Genomic DNA, 19,694 nt, shown 5'->3' with positions numbered 1-19,694 from the left:
TTAAAATGACAAAAAGTGAGGCCAGCTTTGAATGAGACCAACCTGTCTTCTCCTTTTATTTCTCCCATCATATTAAGCTGGTGAGTTTTTTTTCACCATGTCTCAAATTTGCCTAAGGGACGATAGGAAGAGACATTATACTGAAATGTCCATTGGTTTGATGAAATAGTTACGCTGCTGCCTTGAATTTGCATGGGACAAATCAGGATCTAACTGAGCATGTGCACAATCTGCAGGCTCTCATATTTAAATAGAAAGCTGCTTCCATCGCTGCTGCCTCTTGCTGAGCTTAGAGACCGAAAGAGGGACTCTGAGGCTTTACAGAGAGAGAGAAATCACCATTGGATTGTGTACAGCTTCAGAAGAGACTGGGAGAGAGAAATCAGACAAGTCTTTTTGAGAAGTTGAAAATGGGTGAAACTGTGCCGATCAATTAAAGGGTCTGACGCAGAGGGATTTTTGTTCGTTTTGGTGGCATTTCCTGGGTAAATGATTTCGACCTTACCCATATGAATACACAGTCCATGCAAAGAGACACCTCATACCCGCCTACGGACTCCTACCACAGTAGAGTCGTAGATTTCCTGAATGACTCGGAAGCAAATGCCTTCAAGCTGGTGGACCTGGCTCCATTAACCCCGACAGTAAGTGTGACCGAGAAATTGCTTGTCGGTGATTTAAGCCTATATAGCAAAAGTTTAGACTGGTGGTAATAGTGCCCAGTTTTAATGGAACTGTGCAGGAACTATTGGGTCAGGCAAGAGTGTGTGTGAGACTGTGTGACCTTTACCTGTGTAAAGTTAGCAATTCACAAATGAGCATCTTCAAGGAAAACTTGAGGGGAGCAGGAACGGAATTTGTTTAAAGATCGCCAGTGGAACTGCAAATAGACCTCTCTAGTCAGAAGGTGGGTGACCTGTCTGTGCTAAAACTGGTGATTTCTCCACCGGGAAGAAGAACGCAGGTTGCCATTTCACACCTTTTGCAGAAGTAGAAGAAGAGAAACATTGTTCAGAATGTGGTCAGGGTCACACGAACAGAAATAGACTACTGAATTGCAAGGTTCAAAACTATTTTCCCTGTTCTGAAACAATTGGTTGACTCCGTTGGAGAAATGAGTGGCAGCCCATGGGTGTCAGTTAATGTGACTCTTGAGTCAGAGCTGCTATTTGTCGGCAGCCGGGTGATGGTTGTGGTGCTTTTATTCACTTGTTGAGTGAGTCCTCCTCTAAGGCCTTTTAAGAAACTTTCAATAGGAAGGAAATGCTTTCATGAAAATCCGAAAGGGCAGCTAGCTTGGTCTCTTGCAGCAAAAGCAGTTGCCTTGTGGGACCTTGGAAACACGGCTTTATTATAGCATGAGCTTCTATAGGAAGTGGAAGTGGTGGCTCTGCTTCAAAGGTGGATCTTTTCTATCAAAGCTCTTGCTACAAATACACTCTCTGTAATCCTTATAAAGTAGGAAAGGACTTTTTTTTAAAAAAATCATTTCTGCCATTTCTATTTTTACCTGTAACCTTGTGATCATTTTGCTGGTGTTTAAGGAAACGAGTGGAGCATATTTATCACAGGAGTTCTGAAAAGTAAAATGCCCCATCTCTCACCCTCTCACTTTGGACAGGGAATTTAGTAACATTTGCCCACTGTTTAAATAGTCCTTAAAGTTGAAACAAACAAAACGAAGAATTACTTTCAAATTAAGCAGGGAGTGGGCTCCTTTGTGGGATGCTGTGAAGAGGCTTGGTGCAGAGATTATTGCATGCAGTGAATTAAAACTATATGGTTCGCTTTGCCTAACTACATTGGTGTTATGCTACACTTCAGAAGTGATGGGCATGCGTCATAGTTTGCCGCACATAATTTACTTCCATCTTTCAAACTGCCTCTTGCAATCTTTCAGGTCTAACTTTTGTGAATGGGTTTTGGCACTGCTATCAGTGAAATTAGTGTTCTGAGGGCCAAGTCGTCTATTACTTCTGGCAGCCGCTCATGCAAGTGGTCTGCTCACATAACTTCAGAGGAGAGAACACACTGAAAAATTCAGATGGGCTTCTGAGGCCAGCGAGCTCTCCACGCATCTTCTGTGAATTCTCTCCTCTGACATTATGTTGTTGTGTGAGATGATCATTTGCATGAGCATCAAAATGTACAAAAATCCTTCACTGTCTTGGGTGAATTCAGTATTATTACTATTACTATTAACCTGTCTTACGCCCTTAGGTTCCAGGGTAGGTTACAACAATTACAGCAATACACAACACATACAGTAATTAGTTTTCTGTTTAAATCATGTGCATGTTGATTGCAAATGGAGGATATATATGAGGGCTTCCATCCAACTAAGTCCTGTTCAGAGTTGACCTATTGAAATTAATGAAACTAAGTCATGTCCATTCATTTGTATGGGCCTATTCCGGCACTGGATACAACCCAAGATCAAAAATGCATAGCAATCTTATGATATATACTAATAGCTGATTCAATTCTGCTAGTGCCGGTCCTTATGTAAGTCAACTGGCCCCACTTACACACAAGAGACAGTTTGCAAAAGTACCAGAGGCTTACAGAAGTCGAAACAACCTTTAGGGGGGGAAATCCCAAAGTGGGAGGGGAGCCCCAGAACTGCCCAGTGAGGATGGAGCATGCTCGGTAGCAATAGAATTCTGATGGTGGGTTGGGAATTGGGTGTGGGAAAGAATAATAATAATAATAATATTAAATTTATTATTTATACCCCGCCCATCTGGCTGGGTTTCCACCAGCCACTCTGGGCGGCTTCCAACTGAATATTAAAAATAGGGCCACCTTCAGTTGTCTTTTAAAAGAACAGTAGTTGCTTATTGCATTGACATCTGCTGGGAGGGTGTTCCACAGGGCAGGTGCCACTACTGAGAAAGCCCTCTGCCTGGTTCCCTGTAACCTCACTTCTCGCAGTGAGGGAACCGCCAGAAGGCCCTTGGTGCTGGACCTCAGGGTCCAGGTAGAACAATGGGGATGGTGACGCTCCTTCAGGTATACTGGACCGAGGCCGTTTAGGGCTTTAAAGGTCAGCACCAACACTTTGAATTATGCTCGGAAAAATACTAGGAGCCAATGAAGATCTTTCAGGACCTGTGTTATATGGTCTTGGCGGCCACTCCCAATCACCAGTCTAGCTGCTGCATTCTGGATTCATTGCAGTTTCTGAGTCACCTTCTAAGGTAGCCCCACGTAGAATGCATTGCAGTAGTCCAAGCGGGAGATAACTAGAGCATGCACCACTCTGGCAAGACAGTCTGTGGGCAGATGGAGCTGATAGACAGCTGCCCTGGACACCGAATTAACCTGTACCTCCGTGGACAGCTATGAGTCCAAAATGACTCCCAGGCTGCGCACCAGATTCTTCAGGGGCACAGTTACCCCATTCAGGACCAGGGAGTCCTCCACACCAGCCCACCCCCCTGTCCCCCAAGAACAGTACTTCTGTCTTGTCAGGATTCAACCTCAATCCATTACCCACCATCCATCCTCCAACCACCTCCAGACATTCAGGACATTCACTGCCTTAACTGGGTGGGAGCAGGAATGGAGCGTAGCATTTCGGAGAAGGAGATGGGTAACTGGAACCACAGGCAGACTTTGGTAATATGGCAATACTTATTTTCACAATAATTCGTTTTCATGCAGTTGCTTTTTTATGGTTCTTCTCAGTACGTACCCATATAAATATAGGTTTCATTATTATTACTATTAATAATAATAATATTTTGCAACCTTTCGGCTTGGTGCTCTGTACAGGGAAAAACCTGCACCTCCCAAATCCTGCACTGCTGAACCAGAACGCTCTACAAAGCAATGTTTTATTGCAGGTCCCGCTGGTAATATTTATTCATTCAAAAGATGAAACAAAATCTCTTTATGCAAAAGAGATAAATAACAGTGCCAAACTGCATGCAGGCAAGAGCTTGGGAAAATAGTGGGATTTGACTATGAGGATTTATTTTGAAATGTATTGACACGGCAGCATTGATGTGCATGGTGTTTTACAGAATAATGTGAGCAACCAGTCAACCTGCAAAAACAGGTCCAAGGAGCTTACAGTGTCTTTTCTGAGAGAGCAAGAGACAGTGGCAGACAGGGGAGGAGAAGGAAAGGTAAAAGCAAGTAGAATGAGAACATGCATGGAGACCGTAGAGTCCAGCAATTTGCTGTCATGATGGCCAACCAAGCAAGGATAGATAGCTCTGTTGGAAGAGCATGGGACTCTTAATATCAAGGTCATGGGTTCAAGCCCCACATTGGGCAAAAGATTCTTGCCTTGCAGGGGTTTGGACTAGATGATCCTTGTGGTCCCCTCTATGATTCTGTGATTCTTTAAGGCAGGACATGAGCACAAAAGCACTTTCCCTGCTTGTGATTCCCTGCAATTGGAACTACATGACCATGCGGTTACACGTACTTAGGCTAGAGTTCGTTAGAGAAGGAACGTGTTAGGTGCTATATGAACACATATTTCTGGGGTTTTTTGGATCTCATCATGAAAATGGACAGCAGATGGCAACAGCTGGTGGGGGGGAAGAGAAAGAGAGACAGGATTAGTGGAAAGTGGCCCAAATTCGACAGTCCCATGGGGATGTCATTTGCAAATGGGGGAAAGGGCAGACCTTTGAGATTACAATGTGCGGCTGTAGGTATATGTTCTACGTCACTTGTATGCCTTTTATTTTAGCTCTACATTTCTACAGTGCTTTTTAGTATGCAAAAGTGTGGCATTTAAAAGTGGCCATATGTGTTGCTTAATGCGATGTATAAACTCAAATTGGGAAGAAGACACAGATGCTACAGGACTTGCTATGGGACACCCTTTGTGGAAACCTCCCACAGCTCTGCAACTCATAATTTTTTTCAACGTATGTGTAGGTAGGTAGGTAGATAGATGGTAGATAGATAGATGATATAGATATAGATATAGATAGAAATAGAAATAGAAATAGAAATAGAAATAGAAATAGAAATAGAAATAGAAATAGAAGTAGACAGAGATGATAGAGATGATAGATGATAGATATAGATGAGATAGATAGATAGATAGATAGATAGATAGATAGATAGATATAGATAGATGATAGATGATAGATAGATAGATAGATAGATAGATGATAGATAGATAGATAGATAGATAGATAGATAGATAGATAGATGATAGATAGATGATGATAGATGATAGATAGATAGATAGATAGATAGATAGATAGATAGATAGATAGATAGATAGATATAGATAGATGATAGAGATAGATGATAGACAGAGATGTATTTCTCCACACCTGACATTTGAAAGGGTGAACTGACTCCAGCCAAAAGTACAGATGGTAGCAATCAGTAAATAACTTGCATGTGTGAATCACCCACTGCAGGTTAAACCCCACAGACCGAAAGGCCATATTAAACCCACAGGCAACTCAAAACCCAATTCTCTTTTAAAGGGAGACTATTCACCCTCTAGGGACACGGGTGGCACTGTGGGTTAAACCACAGAGCCTAGGACTTGCCGATCAGAAGGTCGTGGTTTGAATCCCCGCAATGGGGTGAGCTCCCGTTGCTCGGTCCCTGTTCCTGCCAACCTAGCAGTTCAAAAGCACGTCAAACTGCAAGTAGATAAATAGGTACCGCTCAGGCGGGAAGGTAAATGGCGTTTCCGTGCACTGTTCTGGTTCGCCAGAAGCGGCTTAGTCATGCTGGCCACATGACCCGGAAGCTGTACGCCGGCTCCCGTGGACAATAAAGCGAGATGAGCACCGCAACCCCAGAGTCGGTCATGACTGGACCTAATGGTCAGGGGTCCTTTTATTCACCCTCTTGGCTAAGAGTACTTAAGTAATAACTCACCAAGTGATGGAAGTGTGTGAATGAATCAGTGGCGTAGCGTGGGTTGTCAGCACCTGGGGCAAGGCAAGTAATTTGTGCCCCCTAACCCGTGGATTTGCGCCCCCTAACCCTAACCCCCAGATGTTGCGCCCGGTGCGGCCGCCCCCCCCTGCACCCCCCACGCTACGCCACTGGAATGAATCAACCTTTAAACACCCTTACAGTGCAACCCTTACACATGGCTCCTTGGCAAGTAATCCCCACTGGGTTCAATGAGATTTATTCCCAGGCAAGTGTGTGCAGGATTGCAGCCTTGGACTTGGTTAAGAGGCATCAGACACCTGGGGCAGTCTTAGCTAGTGCTCTGATCAGCTCCTTTCAGTACGTGGTGGAAGGGGTGTATGGAAACCCTTCTCACTGAGCCACTGGTTTTTTGGGCAGGGGGACTACTAGTTATTCACCAAAGTGGCCAAGGGCTTTCTTTCTTTCAACCCTTCTCCTTTTTGCTACAAATAAGGGTAGGCTTGGAGCAGCAGCTTAAAAGGTAAAGGTAAAGGGACCCCTAATCGTTAGGTCCAGTCGCAGATGACTCTGGGGTTGCGGCACTCATCTCGCTTTACTGGCCGAGGGAGCCGGCGTACAGCTTCCGGGTCATGTGGCCAGCATGACTAAGCCACTTCTGGAGAACCAGAGCAGCGCACGGAACTCCGTTTACCTTCCCACTGGAGCGGTACCTATTTATCTACTTGCACTTTGATGTGCTTTCGAACTGCTAGGTTGGCAGGAGCTAGGACTGAGCAACGGGACCTCACCCCGTAGCAGGGATTCAAACCGCCGACCTTCTGATCGTCAAGCCCTAGGCTCTGTGGTTTAGACCACAGCACCACCCACATCCCTTTGGAGCAGCAGCTTAGTTTTTGTTAAAGAGAAAAGGAGAAAATGAAAACTCTCGTTCACTATCCTGAACAAAAAAACACACACATCCACACACACAAATGCTGTTACCACCATTGCAGCACTTTTTAGCATCCCTCGTTTTTGGAATCTGAAAGTTGAAAAATTCAACATACCCTAATGGAGCCCAAGGTTCCCAAGGTTGAAGAAGGCTGCAATAGAGCAGATGTGGTCAAAGTGGTGCTGAACATGTTTCTGAATGGTGACTGCCTTCATTCCTTACCTTTAGGCCATGCAGGCCAGAGATTGGAGGAGCATTTTGCCAAAGGCCCCTTAAGACTTGGAGTCAGTCTTGCTCTTTCCTCATGGATTTGTTTTGCATGTGTATACTGTAAACATTAGAGCAAGCCTGCTTCTTTCCTTTCTATAGGACTGCTGGACAAGACAGGATCTTTATTTGCTTTCATAGAAAAATGGAGAGACAATCTTGGGCCCTGCCTCCTCTTTGCATGTTGTTAGGTTTAATTAGTTTTCTGCAATTGGTATATTATTTTTAGAAGTCAGCAAATCTCTAACAACAGGATGGTTGCCCGTGAAAAGTAACTTGGCTTGCTCCATAATATTTTCAGGGGATTATATGTCGATATTGGGAAACTGGAGAATGTTCAGTGATGCAAACACAGTAGGGTCAGGATATTTTGCAACCATTTCCCTTCTGGCCACTGGATGGATTTGACATTTCATTTTGTGTGCATTAAAAAAATGAAATGGGGGAATATATGCCCAGAAGAGATAAACAAAGATTTTCTTGCTCATGTGATTTAAGCTGCTTTAAAACACGCAGTTCACTTGTTCAGCAAAGAGCTTTAACATCTGAGAGTGTTGTCATGTGCAATTCTGCCTTTTCGTATTTACTGCGTCAATTCTGGATGCTAATGTAGAGCAGCCCAAAGTATATTTCAAGCCTATGTAGGTTTTACAACGGAATTTCAAATGTGGGAGATGGGGGGGGAACCTGATTTAAACTATCACTTATGAAAATGACATCAGGTTTTGGAAATACATCCCCAGTGTGCCAAGGTACACTGATCAGCTTTACTAGATTGTTAAAACTCTGTGTTGTTGTACTTTAAAATTATTTAAAGGTGTATTTGAAGAGTTTTTGCCCCCAATTTTGGTGAATATGCTCCCAGATCAGAGAATAATAGAACCTTAGAGTTGGAAGGGACTCCAGGGGTCATATAGTCCAACTCCCTGCAATGCAGGAATCTCAGCTAAACCATCCAGGACAGATGACCACCCAACCTCTGCTTAAAAACCTCCAAGGAAGGAGAGTCCACCACCAAACAGCTCTTACTGTCACAAGGTTTTTCCAGATGTTTAGTCAGAATCTCCTTTGTTGTAACTTGGAAGCCATTGCCTCAAGTCCTACCCTCAAGAGTAGTAGATAGGGGTGGAGTAGTTGGGTGTTCTGCTTCCAGTCACAGTCAGCTTTATGTCTTTGGGATGCTCACAAGCAGAGTACGAAACCAGCAGCCCACCGATGCTGTTTCTCTCCCCACCTTCTGACATTCCGAGGTATACTGCCTCTGACTATGGAAGTTCCATTTAGCTATTTGTTGGCCTGACACCTGCGAATTTGTGTAATCTATCCATCTAAGCAACTGACTGTTATCACCCCATCTTGAGGAGTGAATCCAACAAGTCAAAAGTGCGTAGGGAAATGTTCCCTGATACCAAGATGAGGGATTCTATGGAATGCAGATAGAGAGAACTGATAAGAATAATGATCTGTTGTGACCTCGATGGAAGAGTACAATAGACGAGCCTTCTTGTGTTTTGGCTGATTCCCCTCCCCCCCTTTTTTCCCTTCCTTCTCCTTCTTTCCTCTTTCTTTTTTCTTTTTTCTTTCCCAAAATGGCTTATGTTCTATGCCATGTCCTTTGATATTTTTTGTAGTTTTTTAGCCTTTTCCATTATTATTATCATCAAGGATTTTTCTTTTGTGATTTCAGTTGTTTATATTTATCTGCATTTGTTTAAAGCAAAATAAAAATAATATAAATATAAATATAATAATAATAATAATAATAATAATAATAATAATAATAATAATATAAAAAACTGACTGTTATCACCCCTTCTTGAGGAGGGAATCCAACAAGTCAAAAGTGCATTATGCAAAGAAGTCCTTCCTTTGGACTGCCCAGATGCTGTTGCCAGCCAGTTGCATCGAGAGATTCTCACGCCATGAGCTAAATGTAGGGGAGGGGACTCCTCTGTTACTCCATGTATAAATTTTATAAATACCTGCCTTATCCTAGACCTCCAACCCCACCACATTCTTTTTTCTTCTTCATCATCTAAGGTTTACACTCTAAGCCACAGCTTCTTGGACTCCCAGGATAGGGATCCTGATAGGCTTCCATCGTGCCTGCCTTCCAGCAACTTCAGCAAACTCCTTTCTGTCCTTCTGCAGGTGGGGAAGGACCCCTCTTCATTCAAAAGGGTCCCCAGAGGGACCTGCATGAGAAAGGCCTATTAAAAAAAGAACATTCTTTGCATTTTCCTTCATTATTGTCACGAGCGATTTGAATTGTGTCGATGTTCCTAAAGAGGAAAACATCTATCCCCAGTTGTTTTCAGTAGCAGCATGAAGCGGGATTTGGGTTCTTATACAGTACTGAAGGTGCTGTTGCTTGAATGCTGCCTTCATGTCCTAGCAATACAATGAAAGTATACTGGCACCAAGTGGCCTGAAGCCTTAGATGCAAGATTCTTTTTGCACCTCATTCTTCAATGGCTTGATGGAACACTTTGGGCTTGATGCATTTCTGCAATTGATGGTGTTCTTCTGAAGAGTGTGGCATTAAACATAAATGAATTGTGGTGTTTTTGAAATTCTCTCTCTCTCTCTCTCTCTCTCTCTCTCTCTCTCTCTCTCTCACACACACACACACACACACACACACACACACAACACACAACATTGGCCTGTAAGGGGAAAACAACACCAACTCCAAAATCCACAGTAAGGCAATGCCTTTGTTTTGACCGACCAAAGTGTTTCAAGATAGAGAAGTGAGTAAGCTGTCAAGTTTTCTTGTGCTCTTCATCAAACTAGAACTTACAAAAAGCAGGAGGTGGAGGGGAGGCTGCATAGAACTAAAATAATACAGTGGTACATTGGTTTTTGAACGTCTCTGTTGATGAACATTTCGGTTTTCGAATGCCGTAAACCCAGCAGTAAATGCTTCGATTTTTGAATACACCTCGGAAGTCGAACATGAAACGCAGCTTCTGCTGAGTGCAAGATCCTGAGGCCCAGCTGTCAGCTATTGAGTTTTTGGTTTTTGAACGTTTCAGAATTTGAATGGTCTTTCGGAATGGATTACATTCCAATACCGAGGTACCACTGTATTCCCAAAATCCACAGTTAGGCAAAGCCTTGATTAGGACCAGCCAAAAGGTCACATAATAGCAAGCAAGCTTTTGAGTTCTCCAGGACTCTTCATTCATTCATTCATTCATTCATTCATTCATTCATTCATTGAATGGATGTCCTGCTCTTCCTCTCAAGCTGCAAGTTTCAAAAAGCAGGGGGCTAGTTGTGGGGGAATAGGCTGAGTATAGCTAAATTAAGATTTCCAGTGGGTGGATCAGGGATCCCATCCCATGCACAGCTTATTTTCTGTCCCCTTCACTGGGAGTACTGAAATCATTCAAATCCATTGAATTTGAATACATACAGGTGACAGCTTTTCTTGGCTCAGTATTTGAATTAAAGGTAAAGGTAAAGGTACCCCTGCCCGTACGGGCCAGTCTTGACAGACTCTGGGGTTGTGCGCCCATCTCACTTAAGAGGCCAGGGGCCAGCGCTGTCCGGAGACACTTCCGGGTCACGTGGCCAGCGTGACATCGCTGCTCTGGCGAGCCAGAGCCGCACACGGAAACGCCGTTTACCTTCCCGCTGGTAAGCGGTCCCTATTTATCTACTTGCACCCGGAGGTGCTTTCGAACTGCTAGGTTGGCAGGTGCTGGGACCGAGCAGCAGGAGCGCACCCCGCCGCAGGGATTCGAACCGCCGACCTTTCGATCGGCAAGTCCTAGGCGCTGAGGCTTTAACCCACAGCGCCACCTGCGTCCCTGGTATTTGAATTACCTGGGTATTATTATTTTTATATCATCATTATCATCACTGAGTGAGCACACGCATGGAGCTCAATGGATGCTGATTACTACCTTCCTTGGAGCCTTATTTACACCAGATGCTAAAATGTGTGTCATTCCTTCTCCCTAGAGAATCCTGGGAATTGTTTTGCAACAAGAAGGGTGGTCTAGAGATCCCTAACAGTGAGTTCTCACAAAATTACAATTTCCAGAATTCTCAGGCACGGGGAAGATGTATAAAGCTGATATAAGTTTATGGTGTAACTAATACATAAAACAGATCCATGTGTATTCTTTTCTCTTTCAGTGGCAAGGAGGTCCTTTTGGCTTTACCTCTGCACAAACTCCCATGCTTTAAAGCTTAGGGAATGCAAACCAAAGCAGCTCCGTCATCCATAGTTACAGTGTTTGCATTCTGGTTGGAAAAGAATTAATTTCTCTGAAATATTAGTTCCACCCAGATTTTGACTTTCTTCTTTCTCTCCAGGAGGCATCGAAATACCTGCCCTTCTGGTGGGTGAAAGACAACGGGGCCTTTGTGAATTTCTGCCATTCTGTTTCCCCTCTAGGAGCTGACGATGCTGAACCCCCCACACCCTTTCCCAACAGTGAACGTCCCAGCCCACACTCACTATACCATCGGGGCTGTCATTCTCGCAGTGGGGATCACAGGAACTCTTGGTAACCTCCTGGTCATCTTTGCTTTCTGCAGGTATTCAATACAGTTACTTTCTGCTGCGCAGTATCCCCCAGGATAGGTTTCCATGCTCGCAGCACCAGAGGGCATTGGGATATATCTAGGAAACAATCCTAGTAGATTGTTGATCCATCTAGTTCAGTAATTTTGAATCTCAACTTGGCACTTTGCTCTTATTGCATTTTGTTCCTTAAACTGTTCTGCATGGTGAGTTCTCAGGAAGCTCTTGAAATGGCGAACTGTATAAACAGTATGCATTTGTTTGAAGGAAAACAGTTAGGGAAAGAGCCTGAGGAATCAATATTTCCATTCCAAGACAAACTTAACGGTATTGAAACGAGGTGCCCTTGACAGAAAATCGGTTCTCTGTTGATGTCTACGGAATGTTCCACTATTTTCAAGGCATCTTGATTTGTGTGTCCCTAGTGCTCTGTGTGTGTGTGTGTCTGTGTGTACACATACATTTATTATACAGGCTTCCTTTCTTAATTGTGCTTTTAAAGGGACTGACAGAGGCCTACTTTGTCAATGAAGTATTAACCTATATCTGGGCGGTATTGCAGAATGCTGGTTGAGGGTTGTGTAGTTGTGTGATCCTCAATATGGAAAAAAAAAATCCCTCTGCTTGGAAAGGAGTAATGTCCAAATGCAGCCCTCCTGTCATGATAGCTTTCTACGTGCAGGAAACATGTTTGCATGGCTGGACTCAGTTGTCATCCATATTCTTAAGGGTTTCAGCTCAGATTAAGGTAAACCACCTCAATGGGAACTAGGCCAGAGGCTGTAGAGAATATTAAGCAATGGATGTGTAGTGTCAAGATCTCATGAGAATAAGCAAGGAAAAAGCAACTGTGGCATGGTCTCATTTTAGTAATGGGATTGAGCTTGCTACAACTTGATATTTATTGCTACTGGGGATCGTCAGTCGCATGCTGCCCAATATCAAGTGGGTCAAATGTGGGTTGGACAAGGTAACTGTTAGGTGGCCCAAACTAGCAAAATGAAATTCAATAGGAACAAATGTCATTTTCTACACTTAGACAGAAAGAATCTGCTGCACAAATATAAGATGGGAGAATTGGGGGTTCTTAGTAGACCACAAGCTTAACATGAGTCAACAGTATGATGCAGCGGCAAAAAAAAGCTTGTGCCATTTTAAGCTGCATAGACAGAAATATAGTGTCCCAATCAAGAGAAGTAATAGTACCACTCTATTCTGCTTTGGTCAGACCAAACCTGGAGTACTGTGTCTCATTCTGGGCACCATCATTTAAAAAAGATACAGTCATACGTTGGGTTGAATATGCTTCATGTTGAGTGTATTCGGGTTGCGCTCTGCAGCAACCCGGAAGTAACGGAGTGCACACTCCGTTACTTCCGGGTTTTGCCACTCGTGCATGCGCAGACGCTCAAAATGACATCATGCGCATGCGCAGAAGCAGCGAAAACCAACGTTTGTGTGTGCAGATGTGCCATCGCTAGTTACATTTGCTTCTGGGTGTGAACGGGGCTCCGGAATGGATCCCGTTCACATCCCGAGGTACCACTATATTGACAAACTGGAATGTGTGCAAAGGAGGGTGACCAAGATGATCAAGGGTGTAGAAACCAAGTCTTATGAGGAATGGTTAAGGAATTGTGTGTGTTTAGCTTAAAAAAAGAGAAGAAGGAGAGGAGATATGATAGTCACCTTCAAATATCTAAAGGGTTGTCACATGGAAGATGGAGCAAGGCTGTTTTCTTCTGATCCAGAGGTTTTCTCATGAACCAATGGCTTCAAGTTACAAGAAAGGAGATTTCAACTAAACATCACTAAGAACTTTCTGACAGGAAGAGCTGTTTGACAGTGGAACAGACTCCCTTAGAAGGTGGTGGACTCTCCTTCCTGGGAGATTTAAAGCAGAGGTTGGATGGCCATCTGTCATGGATGCTTTAGCTGAGCTTCCTGCATTGCAGGGGGTTGAACTAGATGACCTTTGAGGTACCTTCCAACACTACATTTCTATGGGTGCCAAGGGTCAGAGTTCAAGAGCAAGAGTTTCAGGACCATGGCCAGCACTCCTACAGCAGGGAGAAAATTGCCTAAGCACAAGCTTGGTGCAACTGCCAGACGCAGGGGTCGGCAAGGCTTACCGGACATGGGCCGGATCACTCCCGCGGAGATCCTCCATGTTCTGGGTCAGCGCAGCGCGGCGTGGTGCCAGAAATCGCACCTGCGCAGAAATGATTTTTGGCATCTGGGCATGCGCAGAAGCAATTTCTGGTGCCGCGGACATGCACAGACACAATTTACAGCATCTGCACATGCGCAGAAGTGATTTCCGGAGCCACGGAAGAGAGTCCCTGCACCGCACTCTGCCAGTTTAGCGCAGCGCACGGGGACTCGCCAAGCAGACGGCTCGGTTCAGGGGGTGGCTCGTGGGCCTGTTAAACAGCCTCCATGGGCTGCTTCCGGCCCATGGGCTACAGGTTGGGGACCCCTGTGCTAGAGCATTGTGTTCTGTTCTCAAGGGTCCACTGAAGGCTTATGGGTAGTTAGACAAGCATCCTTTGGTGCTCCTTTCAGGCTGTGAGGTTTGGGGTTTCAGAGACTTGGTCCATCAATACTACCTTGATCCTTGAAGGAGTCATTAGAGCATCCTTCGGAGTCCATAGATGAAGTTACATCCTTGATGTTTAGGGGGTGAGGTGTGGAATCTGGTGACACACCAGGTCTACCCAGGATGAGCTAGGTGTGCATCCATTTCCACCTTGGTGCTATGACTGCTCAGGAATTGAGGGCTCAGGGTCTGGGGCCATGACATTTCCTCCTTGTTTTTTTCTCAAATAGTGTAGGTTGCCAGTAGAATAAAGTAAAAGATGAGACCTTCTGCAGTTATTAATGTTGCTGGTGATTAAAACACACACAGAACCATTGAATCTAATCCCTGTATTTGGAAATTGCTGCTAATCTGGCCATCAGTGGAAAATGGCCTCCCTATACAATATGACCCAGATGCAGAAAATCCATAGTACATCTGCTTTAATTTCCCATTAATCACCAGCAACGGAGAAATGTAGGACAGAGCATTCAGAGAGGCGGACATTCTATTTGTGTCACTGGGCTAGTGGTGAAAGCCTGTCCATGTGCGCCACTCTGTTGTGAATAGTTGGCCACTACCAACTGGTGGCTCTACCAAATTTTACAGCACCACCCTTTCACTTGTAGCTCAATATTATCTATACTGGCTGGGAGTGGTTCTCCAAGGCTTCAGCCATGGGACATTCCCGGCCCTACATGGAGAGGTTGAACAGGGGATTGAACCTGCAACCTCTTCCATGGAATGCAGATGCTCTACGAATGAGCTTCCTTTTGCACATATCATGCAAATATACCTATTTGTAGACAATGCTCTGCCTCGATGCATTTCTCTATAACTGGGAAGGCTGTACTGATAGATGAAAGCCTGTGTCTTGGGAAGCCCTCACTCGTGATCATCTCAGTTGCCTTGGTAAAATCTACCTCAGACCTTTGGACCAATATCTTCAGAATACAGAAGCACCCCAGAACACAAAAGTTGGCTACCCCTGCTGTAAAGATGGGGCTCAAATTCAATTTGTGGTGTGTGTGTGTGTGTGTGTGTGTGTGTGTGTGAAAATACGAATCTGCCCACACTGGTAACGTAAGTTGCTTACCTTTTTTTTTTTTTTTTTTTGGTCTTGCTGCTTGTTTTGAACATCTTAGTCTGTACTGTACATTTAAAGCAGTGCCATACCACTTTAAATAGTCATGGCTTCCTCCAAAGAATTATGGGAAATGTCGTTTCTTATGGGTGAAGAGAGTTATTAACCCTGAGCTACAATTCCCAGAGCTCCCTGGGAAGAGGATTTACTGTTAAACCACTCTGAGGTGGAGCTCTGTGAGGGGAATGAGGCCTCTTAACAAACAACAGTCCCAAGGATGCTTTGAGGAAGTCATGTGGTGTGACACTGCTTTCAATGTAAGGTGCAGATGAGGCCGTAGCCCTAACACCCTCTTAAGAGTTACTTGCATTCATTCTCCTCTCTTCTCTCACAGGAGCAGAAGCCTTCGGACTCCCGCCAACATGTTCATTATCAACCTGGCTGTTAGTGATTTCCTAATGGCCGTCACCCAGTGTCCAGTTTTCTTCACCAGCAGTCTCAACAAACGATGGGTATTTGGTGAAAAGGGTATGTTAGAAACAGATTGTCCCCCAAATCATTTAGACTGAACAGGCTGGCTTGGAAGTTTATCAGATTGCCAGTGGGACTGCTGCTGTTGTTGTTTTTAATCAACTGTCACTGAAGACTTAACAAGGAATTTATAATAGTTTGTTGATGGTTTCCCAATTTTTCGCACACCCTGCCTCTTTGGTCAAGAAAAGCCATTCTTGGGACTTGAAGGTGATGTTCCCCTTGCTGTTGTAACCTGAGGAGGAGGAGGAGGATTATGATTAATATTGCCCCAGCCACTCTGGGTGGCTTCCATTAAATTTTTCTTATATTCCACCCATTATATTAGGGGAAATTGCTTTGCAGAAATTCTCTACATTAGTGAAAATTGCTTCCCAACATGTGCATACTAGGAGAAAATAATCTCAAATGCTTCAAATCTCAAATGAGAACTTAAAATAATCAGCATCACCATGAAACGCTGTGGAAATGTGGATACCGGTAAGTGAATTTAAAGCGAGAGAAACAGAAAACAGAGAGAAATCGAAATGGCAAATAAGTCCCTTCCTACCCTCACCTAGTGTATATGATTAAATCAAGTAAAACAAGTGTGCATTTGGATTTGCCTGCTAACTCTGCTGTGCTCTTTCTGGAAAGGTTGTGAGCTGTACGCTTTCTGCGGAGCACTTTTCGGCATCGCTTCCATGATCACTCTAACAGTGATAGCCCTGGACAGGTATTTTGTGATTACGCGACCCTTGGCTTCCATTGGAGTAATGTCTAAGAAGAAAGCTTTGCTAATCCTGTTAGGAGTCTGGCTGTATTCCTTAGCATGGAGCCTTCCTCCCTTCTTTGGATGGAGTAAGTGAGACAGAATTTTTAAAAATCTGATTACTTGATACTGAGAGGAAAAGCAGGAATTTATAGAATGGGCCTTTTGGAGCTTGTGACAGATGAAAGAGGATTTACATATTTAACAGGAATAAATTCTCTGTAAGGGAGACGGGTTCGGAGCAAACAAATCTCGAAGACATATAACCAAGGGGAAAAGCTTTGTAGTGCTTATGGTCCGTTCAATTACATTGCAGTGACGCCTGTGCTGGGAAACTCATTAGCGAATTACAGAGAAAAGAGGAGATAAAATCAGGGATGAAAAATAATGGGGGGGGGCATCTTGCATAACATTTGCATAACCTTCTGCATTCAAGCTGAGCTGAACAGCATAAATAATAGGCATGAATAAATACAGGATATTTTCCTGATTTTCATATAGATTCATTGTTCACAATGGGGCCATACTGAAAGCCTTGATGACATGGAATAGTGTTTGATCCAGTTCCCAACATTTTACTTCTTTGCTGTGCTCTAAGGTTAAGTTTTCACAGTGTGTCAAAGAGATGGGGTGCTAGGTGGTAGTTTATGGGAGGGGGCAGTAAAATTGAATATTCATTGCCTCCCCCCCCAGGAGTTAATTTGGAGATCCAGTCAGTGTTAGGGTTTACCCTGCCAATGCACTACTGTTAATTGGGTCCTCTAATCAAAGTTCAAATTGCTCGTTAGCAACCCAGTAAGACAGGGAGTAGAACATAGATAGAAACCAGAAACTCAGAATTGTAACTGAAACAGCTCTCTTGATTTGCTGATGTGCCATGTGCCATTCAAAGCATATTACTATCTTCATGTGAAAGAGAATGATGTTCTGAGCTTTTAATCAAAGCATAGCAACATGAAGCAATAAAGCACATAGCAAATCATACGGAGTAGAAATAATATGAGGATAACATTGTAATAGGTTTTCAGGGCAATCAGAGCTTGTTTCCTAACCTAATTGAAGAGTTGGCCTGCTAATTCCCTCCAATCCATCTAGTTGTGAAACAGAATTTCCATACCATATCCTAATTTTCGTAGCATTTCGGAATAAAGTCCACAGTTGGGAGGGAGCACATGGAAAATAGCTTGAATCAGGTGTGCCTTGCACTATCAGCACATGTTTATTGACAGGTGTGCCTTTTTGCCCAGGTCTTTGACTGAGTGGACATCTTCCCCTCTCCTACGTTTCTGTGCATTGCATTTCTGTGTTGCTGCTTTGTCGCTCTGATATTGGTTGTGTTTGTGGGTTTTATTTTATGATTTTAATTGTACATTGTACTCATTTGAATTGTTATGTTTTTGCATCCTGCCTTGGGACTGTTTGGTGATGGGTGGGCTGTTACTACAAATAATCATAATAATAATAAGCTTAAGAGTTTACTAGTTTACTTGTTTACTACTGTTATCTCTGCTCTGGGAAAACAAGAGTGGAACAGGCAGACTCTGAGGACATCTCAGCTCAGAGCGAGCATTCTTGCATGGGGAGGAGGGCTATGGAATACCTTGCTGCAGCAACTGCAGTCTTCCTGGAGTGCCAAATGGTGGAGATTGATTTGTTGGCCAATGAGGACCTGCAAATCTCCTGCCCTTCCTGTCATGTCACCTGGGGAAAAGGTCTCTGTGTGGCTAACAAGCTGACCAGGGCTGAGGCCTCATAAAAACCAACTCAATATGCGTTATCCATGCAAGATGCACCAAAAGCAAATTTCAGTTGCTTTGACAAGAGACTCTTTCGTTTCACGAATAGCTTAAGTGGGCAATATGAGAAAGCTCACTTCAAAAAGAGGCACAATTTGATGAGACAGAATAATCACTTAGAGAGTATTAGAATCACTGGTTTATAATTAGATTCTCATTGTATCCAAAATATGCACTCTCACGGGACCAATAGGGAAAGCTGGGCTCAACATCTGGTGTGACATTTCCCAAAGCAGAAATAATAGAAGTTATTGGTAGGAATGCTGGGAATCGCCCAGGCTACAGCAGTTTAATGTCCGCAGTTAATTGCATTCCTACACAACATCCATCAGGAGAATAGTTCCTATTTCTTTTGTGTTTCTTTAAAAACAATGTTTATTTAACCGCAAACTTAATTATATGTACCAGATTAATTTCTATTCTGCTGGTGGTTTTATCGAGAGCTTTAATAATCTGTTTCATCTTGTGCTTGGTCACGAGAGGTATGGTTCTTTTCAGCCAACAAAAGGAGATGTGTTAGTTGTTCATCAAAGCCTATCAAATAAACCTCCTCCCATTAGCAGCAGGGAATAGCGAGGTGTCAGTCTGCACAATCTAGCTTGTGGCCAGAGCAAGGTTGATAAATTAAAAACCATCTCTGTAATGGGACACCAGGAGTCTTCTAGGAGCTGAAGCAAGGAGAGGACAATGTCAGATTTGAGCTGCACTGAACTTGTTTACACTGTAACACAAATTTATAATGGACCAGTATTATTGTCTTTATTCAGTTTCAGGATATTAATCTCCGCAGTACAATAGTTTGCATCCCAAGGTGCTCTTCCATAAGCGGAAGTCTCTTCTGCAAGCACAACTCACTTGCACATGTGCGGCATACTGGTGATTTTCACTATTCCCACTTCCTGCCTTATACCGAGTTATCTAGTCTTGGTCCACCCAGCTCAGTATTAGCTATTGCTGATCTGCAACTCAGGAAAACAGTTCATGGATACAATAAGGTGGTCTGTAGTCCACAAAAACGTAAAGGTAAAGGGACCCATGACCATAAGGTCCAGTCGTGACCAACTCTGGGGTTGCAGCGCTCATCTCGCTTTATTGGCCGAGGGAGCCGGCGTACAGCTTCCAGGTCATGTGGCCAGCATGACTAAGCTGCTTCTGGCGAACCAGAGCAGTGCACAGAAATGCCGTTTACCTTCCCGCCAGAGCGGTACCTATTTATCTACTTGCACTTTGACGTGCTTTCAAACTGCTAGGTTAGCAGGAACTGTCTGTGGTCTGTTTGTCTGTTTGTCTGTAGTCCACAAAAACGTAGTCCAGAATAAATTTGCTAGTTGTTAAATTGCCACAC

General features: G+C 43.8%; 1 protein-coding gene across 4 annotated transcripts in view; it reads left to right on the top strand.

Annotated features, from left to right (window-relative positions):
• The first annotated feature begins 252 nt into the window (after window positions 1–252).
• OPN4 (opsin 4) overlaps window positions 253–19,694 on the top strand; it is a 39,657-nt gene continuing 20,215 nt past the window's right edge. For 2 of the 4 annotated variants that reach the window (XR_014564649.1, XM_083740441.1), the window contains exons 1-4: window positions 275–644; window positions 11,481–11,623; window positions 15,666–15,799; window positions 16,439–16,642. Coding sequence is in view for 3 of the 4 variants with exons in the window: in XM_083740441.1 (XP_083596567.1) it covers window positions 510–644; window positions 11,481–11,623; window positions 15,666–15,799; window positions 16,439–16,642 (616 nt within the window). In the remaining variant the exon portion in view is untranslated. Of the gene's footprint in view, window positions 645–11,480; window positions 11,624–15,665; window positions 15,800–16,438; window positions 16,643–19,694 lie in introns of all 4 variants that reach the window. The other 2 variants (XM_083740440.1, XM_083740442.1) reach the window with 2 other exon arrangements.

Source organism: Podarcis gaigeae (genome assembly GCF_964106915.1).
Source record: "Podarcis gaigeae genome assembly, chromosome: 5".
Taxonomy (NCBI): domain Eukaryota; kingdom Metazoa; phylum Chordata; class Lepidosauria; order Squamata; family Lacertidae; genus Podarcis; species Podarcis gaigeae.
The sequence above is the reverse complement of the archived record's forward strand: the minus strand, read 5'-3'. Positions and strand labels throughout refer to the sequence as shown.